Raw genomic sequence first — 18,397 nt, 5'->3', positions numbered from 1 at the left:
ACTTCTCACTTGATTTATTCCCTCAGTAAACATTGTAAACATGAGTTTATGGTCTCAATCGCTAGTTTCAAGTCTTCTTCAATGCAGCATGATGTTCATTTAGTAAATTATGGTCCCATTTCGAGTCAAATAGACCATAAAGCAGGGTATGCTTTAGGGCGTGGCTAAGCTGCGATTGACAGGTCGCCACCACGGCGTTGTCCGGTCTGGGAGTTGTCTGTGTTTTGATCTTAGAGCTTTAACCCTTTCACAGTGTGTTTTCAGTTCATGAAAGTCAATTATAACATTTTTGTTGGCTAAAAACGTCTTATTCAGTGTTTGGTTGTATTTAGCTCCACCCTCTAATGTCACTTCTGGTTTCCAAAAACCAAGATGGTGACGGCCAAAATACTGAACTCGAGGTTTCAAAACGGCAGTCCACAAACCAATGCGACTACACACCACTTTGGTCCGGACTAAAATATCTCACCATCTATTATATAGAATCTAAAAGAACCTTGTTTATCTAAACCAGTGTTTTTTTCTGCAGAGTCATGATTATACATTACTCAGGGGGAATATATCATTAACATCGAGTTATAGTGAAACAATACAAGTGTTGACAACGGGATAATTGACTTACAGCCTCAAAAATATTTATAGAAAGTATTTGCCTGAATCGACATTAAACAGGTTTTTGGGAACCGTCTCTGTTCTTATCTCCTCCTCTTACCTTATCTTTCTTTAAGCATCAGTATATCTACCTCCAGACCACAACCAGCGCATGTATTTACCAAAACTTGTACGACAGCAGACGGGCCTGCACAATGGACTATTTAAATCACTTGCGTCAGGAGGTGTTGCCGTCACACCAAATATGACAGCTCATGACAACCAAGCATAACCTATCATCGCTCTCTGTAATGGACCAATTAATATGAAAGAGCAGCAGCTCCTTGTTTGCATGTGCATGTGTGTGCGTGTCAATACCGCCTTCCGATCTCTCCTCAGAGACTCCCATAATGCAGTGATGGATTCGGCTTGGTTCGGATAGGGATGACTAGCTTTCTAGGCCACGCTGCTTGCTTAGCCACCTTCAGTTTGCTGCAGTGATTTATGGGCTCCATTTTGAGCGTACAAAAAAACATATTTACTTGTGAATAACACCCGTAACATGTAAAGGGTTCCTTCACAGTGTTAAAAGAGTTTATAAAATGCCAGAAACTCATGCACATAGTATTTGTGTTTACATAAACTCAATGAACTGCATTGAAAAAATCTGTTTAGTCACATATTAATCTGATAAAAATAAGCTCTATTCAAATTGGGATGAGTGGAAATAATACTGTTTTTTGTGCTGATTCAGTACACAGTGTTTGAGACTTTTCCCTGCTGTGTTAACTCTTGGAAAGCGGTAATACAGTTTGGACAGAAAAAGCACCGTACGTTCCTCTCAAATCCTGACAAAGCTATATTTAGGAGAGAACATTTTAAAAAGGATTGAGGACTAGCAAAAGCTGCACATCATTCCCTGCTTTAAAATGTACACTTAGGAGTGGGCCAATCAACAGAGAGATAATCACAAACTCCCTGAAAGAGGATTTTATTGAATACCTATTTGTATTCATTTAACAGCAGCATTCCACGCACTGCTGACATGCTACATTCAGCTTTCGTTGTATAAAAGGCTTCTAATTTGATTAAAAAAAAGTTTTCTAGCATCCCGTTTCTTCAACAGCAGATTCGGCTTTAACCCCTTGAACCGCGGGGAAGAGCTCACTTTTGAATCATTCATGTGTGAGGCTTCCGAGACGAGGCCCCTGAGGTAACCCTGCCATATCAACAAAGACACGCTGAGCGGAGAGGATCACAATGTGCGGCTGGGCCGGGAGGGCTGGGTGACACTTCAGCCTCGATCTGCCAATCAGCCGCCACGGAAAAGAACACGGAACAAAAAAAAAACAGAACGGAACAGAGAGGAAGAGCGCGGGGGTACACACTCAGAGACCATCAGCTGGCAAATCAGACACGTGTGAGCGTGTGTGTGTGATAACAAGTGGCCTTCAGTCAGAATCTCTGCAGTCAACGAGCAATATGTTTTAAACAAGCCTGACATTCTCAAAATGCATTTTTTTTACACAAACGGTGCTGTAAAGTGCTTCGAAATACCTTGAAGTAAAGTAAGTTCTCACATAATCAATGCACAAGGATTGAGAGCAGCCATGAGACAGAGTGAGAGAAAAGTGAATATGCTTGCAGATACATTTTTTTCAGCTGCCAATTAGTCCTTCAAACTTGTTTTAAAATGCCCCTAACTGCATGCTGATCAGCAGTCTGGTCTTATACTTTTTAGTTTTCTATTACTGACGCACTTAGAAAGGAAGATTATTTTTATATGTGCAGTAGGCGAGCTAGACTTGACCATCAAACAGTGTGGGAAGGGCAATTTGTATTTCCTAAATTAAGATAATGCATTAAGTAATTAACTGAACCAATAAACATAACCAACAAACATCTAAAGAGATCCTCAGGTGCCAGATTTACCTATTTAATTTGCACCAAACTCCAGGGCTCCAGTTTCTAATTTGGCCTTGAACGTGCAATGGAGAGCAGAGGAAACAGTGAAGTAGTTCCTTGAAGCTCTGTAAATGGAGCATGTTGATTAAAAAATGGGCAAGATCATTCAGGTGCTTGTTTACTTGTCCTGATTTACCGCTGACCATTTACTCCTTGCTGTTAGTAAGAGCTTGCAAATGAAGCATAGTTACAGCTGACATCCTTAAAAGATATAATAAAATGCTAAGTTTCTGGCAGGGTGTTTATGGGTTAGAAATTACTAGAAACTAGAATTGTTTGGAGAGCAACCAAGATAAATTTATAATGTAATACAATTATACTTATGTTTGTTATACTAAAATGGGAGGAAACTCACTAAACAATGGCATAAATTCATCAACTAAAAACTGTAAAAACACTGTTCGTATAGCTAGTGAACATCTCACGTTGACGTGGCAAAAACTGCACAGCAGGGTTGGTGTTGGAAAGTGCACAGCAGACGCCTGTAGCAGCAGATGTCATGAACATGTATGGTCAAAACAACATCATAGGGCACCAGCTGCTCATTTAAAAGCAGGAATTCTCGGAGCACAACACATAAAAAAAAGCAAATTAACCTCAACGTCCCCATTGATCAAGTGTGTTAGCTAGCGTGCCAGGTAATGACACTGCAGTTACTGAGTGGCAGCACGAGTAGCCAAGATAAAAAAAACAACTTAATTAAATCTATTGAGAATAACAAACAATATCTATACACAGTGGTTACAAATTAGAACACACTGGTACATTTTTACGATCATTTTAGGGGCATTTTTCTGTCATCATTTGGAAGCAGACAATAACTAAAGACAAAAAGAGGAAGAAAAAACACATGCAACACAGTCCTCCATGTTGACTGTACCGGGCTCTGACAGCAGGACAGGGATTGTTATGCAGGCTGCAGGACACACTTTGCATCCTTGTGTCTAAGGAAATATATTACAGGTATAGAATTGTTGTACCATAAACCATACCAAACTAAACTTGAGGATAAACAAACCAAAATAAAAAGGTTTGACACGAACAATACCAAAGAAAAGTTCTGAAATACAGTCAAAGTGCAGAGAAAGTTTGAAAGAGCTCATTAGTTCTGTAATACATCCCTGATACAGTAAAGATATTATGAATAATTAGACTGGTTCCAAATCAGCTCCATATCATTTCACTTTTGTGGAACAGAAACTATGAAATATATATTTGTATTTACAATGTTTAATTTTTAATTTATTATTTAATGTAATTCTTATTTTTTATATTCTGTTTTTATTTATTTATTTTAATGCATTTATTTATTTAATTTATGTATTTATTTATTATTTATGTATTTTAATTATTATTATTAGCATTTTTTCTCCATCCTTGTTTTTAAATACTTTGTTTTTTAATTTACAATTAATATCTGTTACACATTACTTTATTGGTTATGGTTTAGGTTGTTGTAGAATTTTTTCTTAAGGAAACAATAAAAAGCAAAATAAAAAAAAATAAAAACTATGATACGTAGAATTCGTCATACATTTAGGGTATTTTTTTTAGAATTACTGAATATACACAGTATTTTTTGCTGTAGTATTTTTGGTACTTCATGTATTAAAACTCAACAGTGTAAGGTCAACTGTTTTCTACTGATCTAGGGATTAAGTTAAAATATATAGGCCGCCATAGACTATATATAGACCACTTAATGAACCTGGCGTGTATTCTGCTCAGGTCAAGTGAAAAGCCTTGAGAAACAAACAAGTGAAAGTCACTGGTTTTCTCACAACAGGAACAGGATAAAGCTTTTTAGGGAAGACCCTGATGACTGTCCTCCGTTCCTACAACATGTCATGTGGTAGTAGTTACTTCAGCAGAATACAGTGTACCTGTTTCTCTCTCCAGAGCAGCACTCCCTCCTCAATCAGTTGCTGCTTGAGCTGCAAACCCTCGTCCAAGGTCCTCATCTGGCCCTCCACGTATGCTCTCTCTCTCTGTCCCAGATTCCTGGTGGAGAGCGAGAGGCAGAGAGAGGATGCACAGTCGCATCATTACTGAGAAAACATCGGCCACCCCTGCTACGGTCATTGAGATGGCGCAATCCAATTCTTAAGGGCCCACAATGCAGCGGGAATCACAAATGGGGAAAACAGAAGAGTAAATAAGATGGGCGGCTGATGCTCTGTGGCTGAACTAAATTGTTTTTGAAGTCTGGCAAACACAATATGAGTGCGGACCATGTGAAAACATAATGAGATATACTCTGCTATGGGGTTTTGAGGCGAATGGCAGTGAATGGAATAACAGAGGAGTGTCAACAAAAAAAAGTGGGTTACCGTATTAGAAGTTACATTTACACAGCGGGCTGCATTTCAGCATCATAGTATGGTCAATCTTCACAGTGCAGCTCAGGCAAGATGATAAATATGACCTGGCAGGGCCCTGCGTTCTTATAACTATATTCATTCACAGACCTTCCATCTATGCAGTGAGTGATTCACATCTTATAGAAAACTAAATTATCTGCATGAAAACCACCTCTGGATGGGGGTTATTTTAGAGTACAATTTACAGTGCAAATAGAAAAAAATGTAATGAGATGGGGAGTCAGATCTGTCTTTATCATGGATCAACTCGTCAAAATAATATTGTGATGCATATACAGTACAAGGGCAGGTCTGAACTACATCAAGTTTTTAAATCATAGTGACACCCTGCCCCCTGGTGGCACAGTCAATGAGTCACTATCACACTTGGGCAGCAGGTCTATCACACTGATGCTACGGTTTATGTTAAAGATAAATTGCATTTAAGAAGATGTGCGTTTTTATCAAATTGCCCAAAATGTTCTTTCCCCAAATCGAATGTACTGGTTGACTATTTATTTCTTTAGCAATGCGTGGGCCTCCAATGCCGTATTTTTGTGTCAAAATCTGCATGTGCTATTATTTTATAAATATTGAATCTCAGTTTTCATTCAACTGACCAGCAAGTGTTCTGGCAGTGAGCGTGGCTGTTGTATTCATCTGAAGCATCGCAGCAATCTGGCACGACACACGGGAGAAACCAATCCAGTGCACATACAAGAGAACAGAAAACATATCAGCAGGGAGAAGTGAGCAATATGTCTTTACTCTAAATAAATGATCAATACATCATTTGGCAATAGAAATAAACACAGATTAAAGTTAACAACAAAACTCAACAAAAACTGATAATTAGCCACAATGAAAAATGTATTTGGGTACTTTTGGAGCACTTCCTTTTGCCCATAAAGAGTGAAAATTTGACCACTACAACCATTTGTTTTCCAACATGCAGCACATGATATTCACGAATATTTTGTGACATAAAAATATTTATTCAAAAATAAGATATGGTGTGATAAGAGTAGAGCTGAAGCAATCAAGTCAATTAATTGATATGTCAAATCGCCAGGAAATTTAATAGCAACCATTTTTGATAATTGATTCATCACTTCATTATTTTTTCAGGAGAAAATGAAAAATATTCATTCAGTTGCTCTAATGTGAGGATTTGCTGCTGTTCTTTGTAGGGCTGCCCCGTCTTAGCTGATTGGTCGACTAATCGGTTGTTTTGGTCTTAGTCGACTAAGATTTCTTTAGTAAATTAGTTGTTTTCTATTGCTTTTTTCATGCTGGATTAATTATTTCTAAGAATATTATGAGCACATCTCTGGTAAACAAGATTTGAAGTGGTGCTTTTGTGCGATTCTTTGTGGAGAAAACTCAGTTTCGCAGATCTGACGATTAAATCAACTAATCTATTAGATGACAAAATTGAATGAGTGTTAGTCGACTAAGAATTTCTTTGGTCGAGGACAGCCCTAGTTATTTGTTCTCAAGTGTGTACGATAATCATAAAGCCGCTATTGACTGCCACATAAAGACTGGAAACAGGGGGAAACAGCTAGCCAAACAGCACCTCTAAAGCTCACTAATTAACAGGTTAAGTTTGCTGAATGCCCGTTTCCAGTATTTGTGCTAAGCTAAGCTAAGCAGCTGATTGCTGTAACCTTATATCTAACGGTCAGTCATGATGAATTGCAAAACTCTTCTCTTTAAGGTTTTAGTCACTTTTCATCCTCAATGAAAATTAGATCTTTGTGTCTGCACGATATATCTCTCTCTCTCTAGTTCAGAGAGCGTCTCTTGAGATCAAGCACTTATAAAGATCAGCTGCATGGTGTTTTGTAAGTGCTTTTACTTGGATGTTTCACCCCAGAGAGTGGGCAGAGTGTGATATTTCTCAATTATCCTGAACCCCATTGGTGACCGGTGGAACGAGAGCTTTACAGCCCAGAGAGGGAAGCCAATGAAAATCTTTCAACAACCTAGCCGAAGAGGAGAAGCGATGACGCGTTAGCTATAAAGTGGCTCCACTGAAAGCACGGAAGGTATAAGAAGACAGGTGGGAGAAGAATAAAGGAGGAAGGAAAGGAAGAAATATTCCACTATTGCTCTTTCATTCCTTCAATTTTTACCCGCGATGGTTGCATGCTGTCTAACGCTGCTGAAAGCGCCGGTGACAGAGAGGACATGTCGACACCGAAATGTATTGATTTCCTCCAAAGTGGAGAGCTACTGGAGAACAAAAGTGGATGAGAAAGGGGGAGCTGAAAAACTATCTGATTAGGCACAGTGTGGCAGATTTTACAAGAAAGAATGGAGAAAAGCCTTGAGGAAAAGGACAGGATGTTTTTCAAGGAAAGCTGCAAGCAGAGCGAGCGTGTGCACACTGGGTGCGTGTGTGTGTGTGTTAGAGAGCCATGTTTTGTTTGCTGTGTCTACTTCATCTGTTTGTTTGTACTACAGAAGGAGTGACAGTTTGTACACCAACATGTCAGCTTTTTGACATCGTGTAAAATATGAATTCCTGTCCGTGTTTGCGGAACACACAAAAGGTGTAAAAGCAAACAGAGCAACTTCTTACACAATAAAAAGAGATGTGAACTTAGTTTGATTAAATCCTCACAGCTGCCTCATAAATAAACAAGATATCAGAGCAAATCTGGCATCGAACCAGCTATTTTGAACAAATGCAACGATTCATTTCCTGCAAGAATAAATCTGTCCATCCCTACAGCAATTGCACACTGCCCTCGTTGTCCTTGAAAAACGCTGAAGCAGAAAACATTGTCAATCCATCGCCTCACTTCAGCTTCTGTAAAGTTTATTAAAGTCACCTCTCAGGAGAGTATTATTTCATCCGATATAATGCAATATAAAAAAAAGCCTTACCGCAGATGCCGTCATTGACTCGCGATGATGGGATGTAGTGTGGGCGGAAACCCAGATTGGTGCAGTAGAATCGGCCACGAGGACAGGCTGAGGTGCCTACATGGGGGCAGGAGCAGAGGTCAGCGCTGCATGGTAAACTAACTTCCAGAAACAAATGAATCTAATCAAAACTATTTATAATACATGCACGGGGCTGATAAGAGTAACATATAGTATGTTCCTTTTTCAACAGGCACTTGTACAGGAGATGCTGGCGTTTTGTTTTTGTATGATTGTTATTTTTAGCAGCGTTTCCACCCGTTTAAAGAGGACAAATCATGAAAAACTCACTTTTTCAGTGCTTGCTCACATACATTTTGATATCTGGAGTGCCTACCAACCCACAAACTGTGAAAGGAGATAACCCAGTCAGTTTTTTGTGGGCTGCCTGGATCAGAAAACATGTGATTCAACAAGTCATTCAGATTTGGCTCCCCTTGCTATGTCAAATACAGGCTCATTAGTATATATCGTGAAACTGAAACTTCTCCCGCGAGCCAAGCGTGTAGGAGAACTACAGTGGCCGACTCAAAAACGCGAATGGCCTTTTCTAGAACCAGCGTTTGGTTTGTCCATTCTGGGCTACTGTAGAAACATAGCGGCCAGCTCCGTGAAGAGGACCCGCTCTGTATGTAGATATAAACGGCTCATTTTAAGGTGATGAAAACAAAAATTCTTATTTTCAGGTGATTATACACTAAAGAAAACATGATTATTCATATTATATTCCATTTCTGCCAATATATAGCCCCCAAATTGTTACACACCGTTCCTTGTGTCTCAAACCCATGTTCGATAGTGGCACTAGTGTGCAGTTAAAAGCTGTTTGCACCATCTCTTCAAAGACAAAAAGAAGATCTTGCTGTGGTAGTTACCCTTTGCCTTAACTGCAAACTATGTACACATTTTAATCTTGTATTAATATGTAATGAAGTATGCTTTAAAAGGGCCACTGTTTTGCAATGTTTGGGTGTACTATAATGTATTTTCTTTTAGTGTTAAAGAGGAGCTATTATGCTCATTTTCAGGTCCATACTTGTATTTTGTATGTTAACATGCTTTAATGTTAAAAAAATGCTTTATTTTTCTCATACCAGCTGTGCTGCAGCACCTCTTTTCCCCCTCTGTCTGAAAGCATAATAGCTCCTCTTTAATGTACCACATACTCAAATATGGTATGAATATATACTACATGGTAATTGGATACATAACTTGAGGTCTGAGAATTTTTTGCTTCTATAGCTTCCTGTTTAAAATGCACTGGACTGGCTGTATCTGCTACCAATATATGGAGTTAATCACTCCAAAATCTTGGAGTGGGTAGATAATATTACCAACAAGCTCAATGTTGATTCATACAAGTCTTGCTTTTCTGCCCCCTTTTGTCTGTAATGAGTAAAGAAGTTCAGTAGGGTGCTTATATTTATGTTGCAGACAATATTAGGGGTGGGATTTACCCCAGCAGTATGGGACAGCATAACAGCAGAAAAAGGAAGTTTATGTACTTTAGCTGCCAAATAGATGGTTTTGTGGCCTACAAATATATCTATCCACCCAACGTCTTGCACACATATACACCACAGACAATGAACTTGTTTCATTGAGCCAGAATTGTGATTAAGTTCAGTAAATTAATGACCCCTTCAGCAGACCACTTAAAGGGGAACACCACCTATCCGAGGGTATAATATATATGATAATAATAATAATAATAATAATAATAATGTTATTTCCATGGCCTAGTAAAGTTCAATCAATATTTGTGAACATGAGCTACTTTCTCTCGAAGCCAGAAACCAGAGAAATATGTCTCAAACTTATGATGTCATAGGGTATAAAGTCTGGAGCTGCTTCATAGACAATGAATGGGAGACCCACAGGATCTTTGTTTTCTTCTTTATGCCCAAAATGAGCTTTATTCTATTGTAGTGTTGTCAGTTGTGAAACAGAAAATGTTCCCATATACTCAGATCATTCCCCTGGTTGCTCACAGTGTCTTCTAGAACATCTTTCCCAATTCATTGTCTATGCATTTTCTCACTTTATACCCTATGACATCACAAGTTTGACTTTTAGCACTCTAGTTTTGGGATTTGGGAGTGAGTTGTTCATGTTTTTTGGACTCTCTTTGACCATAGGAATAACATGTATGAACTTTTAAAATGGGCGTAATTCCCCTTTAATGTTTTATATTTTTGGTATTCTTTGACAGCAGCCACAAATCCTCCTCGGAAGGCTTCTGGTTTCCCAAGGAACAACAGCTTTACATGGTGAACCTTGAATCAGTGATGAGTTGATGATGAATATGATGACAATAATGATGTTTTATAACCATAAGGGAGAAGGGAACGAGACAGCATGATACCTAAATAAAATGTATTTAATACATTCATTCATGGACTAGTCTCATGAGGGCAGATTCATGAAAACCAAAAAGTCAGATGTGGAACTCTTGGTGAACTGTATCACAAAGAAAACAGCACTAAAAAGCCAACTTGGATGCCTGCTGTGATGTACATGTGCATTATACATAGATAAATTAAAGGGACCGTTTGTAACTTCTTACACGTATAAATCACCCGGGTCGGTGTCCCATGCACGCTCGTGTGTGGCTACGCTGTTCAGACAAGACTCCAACGCAAACTACACGGAAGCACCAAAACCGCAAAGTTATATCTAGTGAAGCCCGTCTTGCAAAACAGTGTTGGAAGCGGTCGGAGGACGCGGAAGGAGACCGTAGCTTTGGTCTCCAGAGCCGGAGTCTCTGCGGTTCTCTGCTCCTTTTCCTGCCTGCTTGCCTTCACTCACACAGCACGCTCGTTCAGCTTGCCCTCCGGCCTCGGTCGGGAGGCTGAGGCAGGAGAAGCCAATACTAGGATCAGCACTGATTCATGGAGAGACCTTCGTCTGGTCAGCTAACATTACTGCAAAGCAGGTGAAATGTAGAGTGATATTGTGGTTTCAACTGACGTGTGTCACCTCACTGGTATGACCACTGCTCGCTCACATTCAGGTAGCGCGTGCACACGGGCGAGGGAGAGCAACAGGACACTGACTTTCTTAATGGCCACAGGTGTCACTGTTACAACCAATTTCTGATTCTTACAAACAGTCCCTTTAAGTTCCATTTGGGGGGCGGGGGACAGAAGACATCTGCAAGGTCAAGTCAAATGTTATTTTCCACACAAACAGACATTCAGTGTGCAGTAATGATTAACAGTGCACACGCAGGTCACAGTGGTGGATCACAGTTTGCTCACATTGGTAAACAGACACACACTAGCTTCACTCTTTTACCTGGTTCATCAGAGCCATCTTCACAGTCGCAGTAGTCATCATTCACCTGCTCAAAAGGGATCATCTTGGATCCATCAATGCACAAAAAGGACTTCCTCTCCTTGTAGAACCGCTTGTCTGTCACAGAATTAAAAAAACATTACAGACTTCATGATGCATGTTGGTGACCTTGAACTGCAGCTAGAAATGTAACCCAACAGAGGAGTAGACTTTGAACAACACTGTTTACATCTGTAACATGTATTTCAAAATAAGAGCTCGGTGTTTACAGTCCAGAGCCTGTAAAGAAATGTTACTGGAACTATTAAATAAAACTGGCATTATTGCTACCACCCTGAACAACTTTAAATCCTGTGTACAGTTGTTGCAAAATATCTGCAACGATGGCAACTTCACAGGAACTTGCAACACGTCACCTGTGTTGCAGCTAATGAGCTGTCGACGTCACAGCACGTCACACCTGCAGCGTTCATCACCATTAAGATGATTATCTTTAAGCTAGCAGAGAAGGGGACAAGTGAACTTACAGGATGAAGATATTCCTCTTATTTTCCGCGAGTGTGCAAAACCACACCAAAAGACAGCAGCGATAATAACGTGGAGACGCATGTCAGACGGTACAGTTGTAAAACTGCCTCACAAGACCCCCCTCAGCAGCGTTTCAACACGCATGATAGAGACACACCAAACATTTTAAACTGGCCATGTCCTGGCTTCCTGAAACATGCGGTCATGTGACGCTCCAGAGCTCTTTCTATTGGTTTGTAGTCGAGCCATGTGCGATTCCGTTGACCAATCAGGAGTGAGAATGGCTTTCTGCCTCAGACATGCACTTGTTCACATTCTTCTTTTAGACTTTTTTCAAAGTGGAAAGATGAGCATTTTTGAGAGCTTTTTTGACTAGTTATATTTCTTTGTAATTTGGAATGAACAAGGAGAACAACACTAGTTTGTATGAAGTGCAAGTCGGGTAACACGTGATGAATATTATGATCCACAGGTCACAGTGGTGGATCCCACAGGTCACAGTTTTTACACACCAAAAAACAGACAATAACCTGAAATTTTCAGGTGGAATTTCATCATTCATTCATTCATTCATTCATTCTCACTGTGCGATATCATTTTCCACCTGTGCAATTTTGTTAATAGTCTGTTTGTTGTCAATACTGTATATACTGCTCCTATTTTTATACTTCCTTCTATTTAAATGGTTCATATTTTATTTCACTTTGTTTAGCTCTTTTTTTTTTTACTGTGTTAGCTGATGCATCTTGTTTTTTGCACTATCCCCTTTGCTGCAGTATACTGCAAATTTCCCCACTGTGGGACTAATAAAGGAATATCTTATCTTATCTTATCCAACATGCACAATAGGAGGAATGTAAATTTAAAGCATCTAAATGGAATTCAGCCTTCATTAATTTCATTTTTTTTTAATTTCCAAAAACATTATTTAATTGCTTTAAAGGTCCCATATTGTGCTCATTTTCAGGTTCATACTTGTATTTTGTGTTTCTAATAGAACATGTTTACATCCTGTAATGTTAAAAAAAAGACATTATTTTTCTCGTACTGTCTGCCTGAATATACCTGTAATTACCCTCTGTCTGAAACGTTCCGTTTTAGTGCATTTCAATGGAATTGCAATGGAATTGCAATGGAATTGCGTTGCTAGGCAACAGTTTGGGTCCATGTTTACTTCCTGTCAGCTGACGTTATTCACATACACTGCAACAGGAAATAAACTGGGACACATTTAGAATGTTTACGTTTAAAACTGTGTAATGGTCTAAATATTGTATATTTGTGACATCACAAATGGACAGAAATCTTAAAGGCTTGTTTCAAACGCACAATTTCTGAATACGGGTTGTGTGTATTTCTCCGTATATTGAGCCTTTTGATAGTTTAACAGTATTTATAAAGCACTTAAACCTGCTTTATAATGTAAAAGATCAGAAAATCAAACTTTTTACAATATGGGACCTTTAACAATGAGGGTGAATTAGTCTAAATGTGATTGGGACATCAGGTCAAACAGAACAGTAGCCTAACTATACAACATATATTTTCCCAGCTGATGAGTGAAAATAAAAGTTTTTTGCAGAGCCCAAGCTGTGAAACCACAAAATCCTTTTTTTCCCCAAACTTTATTGACAAGTCAAATACAACCAATGACAATAACATATAAATATAAAAGTTAAAATAACAAAAAGAGGAGACAAAATGCCATGGGATTCATTGATGACTTAAAAAAAATTCATTTAAAGAAACATTCGGTTAAGGGATTGCGCAAGAAGCTTAAATTCAATAAAAGCAAACTACATAGGAGGATGAAAACGTAGGATAAATACATGTATTAATTAAAGGGTGCAGATCACTATTCATCAAATATTGTTTAGTTTTGTTGCTTTTCTATTTTTAAGTTAGAGAACTATAGAGGTTAATATCCAATATCCGGTTTTCTATTGGTCTATTTCATTTTGTGCAATTTGCCAAATATTATAAACAGCTGGATTAAAAAGCTAATTTTATTAATTTCATTATTCACCATTATGTTCTTTTCCTATTGTGAAATGTCAAAAAGTAGATAAATAGATAGATAGATAGATACAAAGATTACAAAAAAAGACAAAACAAGAGCACCTTTTGATAGTTTTATTAATAAAAAACAATCTTTACAACATTTACAGTATAAAAAACAAATGGAAATTGTCCAATGCAGTGATTTCAATCAGCTCTTTGGGGTTGAGGCACTTGAAAGGCGATTTTAAAGGTATACTGAAAGCAAATTTACAATAAGACTACCTAAAAGGATAACATTATTAAAAATTGTCATTTTTCACTGTTGAGTCTTGTGTAAAGACCTGCACTGCTGCATAGTGACTCCTTGCTCTGAAGGTAAGAAAGGTCTCGGATCATGCCCGGGAAGGAATATGAGTCCATGGGTGGACGCAGTGGGAACATTGGCATCAGTCCGGATGTCATGTATGGTGACATAAAACCTGCCATACCGCCGTTTGCAGAGGAATAGGCCAGCCGTAAGGGGCTGACACCATACAGACTGTCGGTCGGTGGCATATGGAGCGGGGAGAAGGCGGATTTGTTCCCCTGAGCACCAAACGCTCCGGGCAATCCGACAGGAGGCCTGAGTGCGTTTGGGCGCAGGGACAAGCTATCAGAGTCTTTGGAGCTCAACACCAGCTCAATGGATCTGACAATGTCGCCTTTGCACGTTCTCACCATGGACTCCAGGGTGTCCCGCTTCTGATGGGGGAAGATCTTGGCCATGATGTCAGTGGGGTCCCGCTCCAGGCTCCGGTAGTCCTTGGGCTTCTCCGACTCACTGCCCGACTCCGGATCCGAGGAGGAGAGCGACCTCTGCGGACTCTCTAAGTGGTCTGAGCGCTGGTCAAACACTGGGGATGATGGACTTGCGCTGTCGTCGTTGAATGAAGCGCTGTTGTCCTTGTTGTTTGGAGACAGATCTTTCTTGTCAATTGGAGAGGTCAGCCGTGCGGTGTGGGGAGCAAAGGTCAGGGGTCGACCCATGAATCCGTTATAAAAGTGGTACTTGCTCAGTTTGTCATCTGAAAATGTGGACAAAAGGAAAACAGGTGGTTTAGAATCACATGCGCGGTTCGTGCGTAAAATGCTTGGAACGATGCTGTCTGTAAAAGTAAATTGCATAGACCTATGCTATTAAGATAAGATAAGATGAACCTTTATTAATCACCGTGGAAATTCAGGTGTCAAAGCAGCAACATCAGCAAACAGAGTGAAACACAGGAGAGGTACAGGTATACAACAATTATAAAAAAAAAAAACAATAATAGAAATGTAAAAGATACAGAGTGAATGGGTGAACATAGTGTGTGCAGTCCGTCAATAATTAAATGTAGTATGTGCAATAAATAAATGTAATATGTGCATATGCGCAGTCTATAAAGTGGTATATTTAATCTATAGTGTAAAGTAAGTGTAAAGTGCGCCAGTGGTTAGAGTCCAAGATGGTTGCAGATAGTGCATGTTTAAAGGCAGATAGTGCGTGTTTAAAGTTCTTAAAGTCCTCCTAGTCATCATATGGGGGTCAGCCTTGGTTGTGGAGCCAGATGTCTACCAGCATGAAGGACTGACCCAGGCGCTTTGTGTTGTGCCGAGGGGGGGATGAGTCTGTGGCTGAAGGTGCTCCTCATCTTGACTAGCTCATCATGGAGGGGGTGCTATTATATCACAAACTGCAAATAAACCTGATATATTAACATCTAACTGTGAATTCAAATAATTGATATTAATACTCAGACTCAGACTCATTTCTGATCTTCTGCTATATGTTATGAACCATCCAGACCTCTCAGGTCATCTGGATCAGGTCTGCTTAGTGTCCCCAGAGTCAGAACTAAACATGCAGAAGCAGCGTTCAGTTTTTATGCACCAAATATTTGGAACAAGCTCCCAGAAACCTGCAGGACCAGCTCCAACTCTGAGTTCTTTTAAATCAAAGCTTCAAACTTTCCTGTTTGCTGCTGCCTTTTATTAAACCAGATAATGATCTTATATACTGCACTAGAGCTTTTACTCTTGTGTGTTATATTTTATTTTAGCTTCTATCCTAGCTTTTTTAGCTTGTTTTTATTTTCTAATCTTTAATGTTTTATGTTTTTATAGCTGTTTTAATTATGTCTTAATGTTCTTTTGCACTTGTTCTTGAATGTTTATGTAAAGCACTTTACACTCTACAAATAAAGCTGCCTTGCCTTAATACATTAATAAGCAATTTAACTATGGAATTTTCTAAGAAAAGGGTAAAAATGATCTCCAAAGTAAAAACTTTTTTTTTATTTCTAACTTACCATTCTTTTGGTTCTCTGCTCCAAAAATATCAAACCCGGGAGCTGCTGCTGGAGTGTTGCCGGGAGCTACTGGTCCTGCTGGTGACCCCTCTGGGATCCCCGAGGAGCCCGGGTACATGATCCTCAGCTCGCGGGCCTCGCTCTCCTCCTGCGCCTGCTGCCTCCTCAGCGCCACCTGCGCGGCCATCACGCGCTGCCGCTCCGCTATCAGGGTGCACTTTGCGCACACGCAGTCTCTCCAGCGACAGAAGCGCTTGTGGCCCTTCAGCGCGGACACCACGCCGTGGTTTCTGCAGCGGGCGCACTTCGGGGTGCGCGGGTATCCTCTCTCCAGAGCCGGGTTGCAAGCCCGGAGGAAGAGAGGAGAAGGGTAGCCACCGAGAGGGTTTGGGCCGAGCGGTCTGATCCTGCTGTCCATTTACCTGAGGTGGGTTTGCAAACACACAAAGTCTTAAAAAGTCCTACACAAGTCAAAGTCTGGTGTGGCCTTCTCTCTCTCTCTCTCTCTCTCTCTCTCTCTGAGTGAATGGCTGGCACCCTGAACCAGCGCCTTTAAGTGTCTCCTCTCAAGGTGGTTTGACATGAAATACAACACCCGAGTCACACCCCTTTCCGCTCCAGCCCTCTTAATAGCCTATCATGTTTATTTGCATCCTGGATGAATAGTGGTCTAATCTGATGCAACTGAGCCTATGTGCAGCTGTAGTTTAAAAAAAAAAGAGTGAGGCCTATAGGACCAGACTTTTAGAAATTGTGATCTGCAATGAATTTTAAATTTAAAGATCCCATATTATAAAAAAGTGAGATTTTCATGTTTTTTTTATTATAAAGTAGGCTTAAGTCCAATATAAAAACTGTGAAAGTATCGAAACGCTCAATCCACAGGGAAACACACACAGCCCGTATTAAGAAACTCTGCATTTGAAACAAGCTGTCAGGATTTCTGCCCATTCGTGATGTCACAAATATACAATATTTAGACCCTTGATACAATTTTAAACATAAACATACTAAATGTGTCCCAGTTTATTCCTGGTTGCAGTGTATGTGAATGACATCAGCTGACAGGAAGTACACATGGACCCAAGCTGTTGCCTAGTAACGCGATTCTGTTGCAATTCCGTCGAAATGCGCTAAAATGGAGCGTTTCAGACAGAGGGTAAATACAGGTATATTCAGGCTGACAGTATGAGGAAAATAATGTGTTTATTTTTAATATTAAAGCATGCAAATATGTTCTAGTAGAAACACAAAATACAAGTATGAACCTGAAAATGAGCATAATATGGGACCTTTAAGAGTTACTATGTTTAATATGCATCACCAGTCAAAACGTTGTTGAATTTACAACAAATTTTCTATCCAAAAGAGGAAGAAAAACATGTTGCCTCAGGTCAGCTGGATACAATGACCCTCTTTGGTTTCCCTGCTGAGCAATGAATATTCACTATGAGGATGTTTTTTTTAACACCACAATGGCCCTAATAGCCACAAAAGCAACAGGTAATTATCTACCTGGTTATTCTGTTCAACAAATTACCTTGACAAAAGACCCATCTGTCAACAAACACCCAGCAAAGACTGGCTGATCACTAATCACACCTTGTCACATGTTTCATTCATTTCATTTCTCTCCATTTGAACAGGATCCAGTTACACGCAACAGATTGCCTTACCCTTATTATTACACGGAAAACAACTTGTGACAAACACAGTGGCAGTCACCAAGGGAGATACACAACTGAAAACACTGTTAGTCATGCATTTGCACTCAACTTGTATTTTTATTCACTGCGAATGTGTGCAGTTTGAGATAAATGTTAATAATGATGGTATCCTCAGCTATTAAGAAATCTCCTAATCATCTGTAGATGTAAGAGTGAGACATCAGTGGCTTCTCTCGGTCTCCCCGTAGTCCTGACTCCACTAGACTCCCTCTGAATAATGGATGCGGGTTAAAGAGGCAACGGATGGAAGCACTCAATCCCCTTGTGGCGTTTTAGTGAGATAATGATTCCCTGAAGGGCATCTCTGAGGAAGGTCTGCTACAGCAAGAGGCCGGGGAAAATTGCTTACGGTATAATACACAGTGATTTGATGCAGACATAGCTATTATTAGTCATTAATATCACTACTTACCACACAGGCAGACTCTGTGTTTCAGCTCGATAAAAGAAGATTACTGTTTTTGAGACTAGAATTTCTGATTGACAGATGGTACTGTTTTTACCTCTTCCTCACCTTAAAGGTCCCATATTGTAGAAAGGCGAGATTTCCATGTCTTCTTTTATTATAAAGCAGGTTTAAGTGCTATATAAATACTATGAAAGTATCGAATTGCTCAATCCATGGAGAAATACACACAGCCCGTATTCAGAAACAGTGCCTTTGAAA

At 39.7% G+C, this 18,397-nt stretch overlaps 2 protein-coding genes and 1 long non-coding RNA gene across 3 annotated transcripts in view; 1 reads left to right on the top strand and 2 right to left on the bottom strand.

Moving 5' to 3' along the window:
• The window catches only part of LOC119481609 (glucosidase 2 subunit beta-like), a 144,600-nt gene extending 132,722 nt beyond the window's left edge, over positions 1-11,878 (bottom strand). Inside the window, exons 1-5 of the mRNA XM_037758712.1 lie at positions 11,675-11,878; positions 11,148-11,264; positions 7,812-7,907; positions 5,537-5,594; positions 4,440-4,557 (exon numbers count right to left, since the gene is read on the bottom strand). Of these exons, the coding sequence (XP_037614640.1) occupies positions 4,440-4,557; positions 5,537-5,594; positions 7,812-7,907; positions 11,148-11,264; positions 11,675-11,756 (471 nt within the window). The 5' untranslated portion in view covers positions 11,757-11,878. The remainder of the gene's footprint in view (positions 1-4,439; positions 4,558-5,536; positions 5,595-7,811; positions 7,908-11,147; positions 11,265-11,674) is intronic.
• The window catches only part of LOC119481616, a 319,631-nt gene that overhangs the window by 151,218 nt on the left and 150,016 nt on the right, over positions 1-18,397 (top strand). The window lies entirely within an intron of this gene.
• LOC119481610 (doublesex- and mab-3-related transcription factor A1-like) lies at positions 13,794-16,562 on the bottom strand. Its single transcript, XM_037758713.1, has 2 exons — positions 16,004-16,562; positions 13,794-14,740 (listed from the first exon to the last, which is right to left on the bottom strand). Exons 1-2 carry the CDS (start codon positions 16,419-16,421, stop codon positions 13,986-13,988), a joined length of 1,173 nt encoding a protein of 390 aa, XP_037614641.1. The 5' UTR covers positions 16,422-16,562; the 3' UTR covers positions 13,794-13,985.

This window comes from Sebastes umbrosus, chromosome 22, assembly GCF_015220745.1.
Source record: "Sebastes umbrosus isolate fSebUmb1 chromosome 22, fSebUmb1.pri, whole genome shotgun sequence".
Taxonomy (NCBI): Eukaryota; Metazoa; Chordata; class Actinopteri; order Perciformes; family Sebastidae; genus Sebastes; species Sebastes umbrosus.
This window is presented reverse-complemented; position numbering and strand designations above follow the sequence as displayed.

Bases quoted from the DNA above. Each gene is read 5' to 3' on its own strand.
- LOC119481610 (XM_037758713.1), bottom strand. From the start codon at position 16,421: ATGGACAGCAGGATCAGACCGCTCGGCCCAAACCCTCTCGGTGGCTAC. The intron at 14,741-16,003 runs GTAAGTTAGAAA...CCACATTTTCAG, and splicing joins AGCAGAGAACCAAAAGAATG to ATGACAAACTGAGCAAGTAC.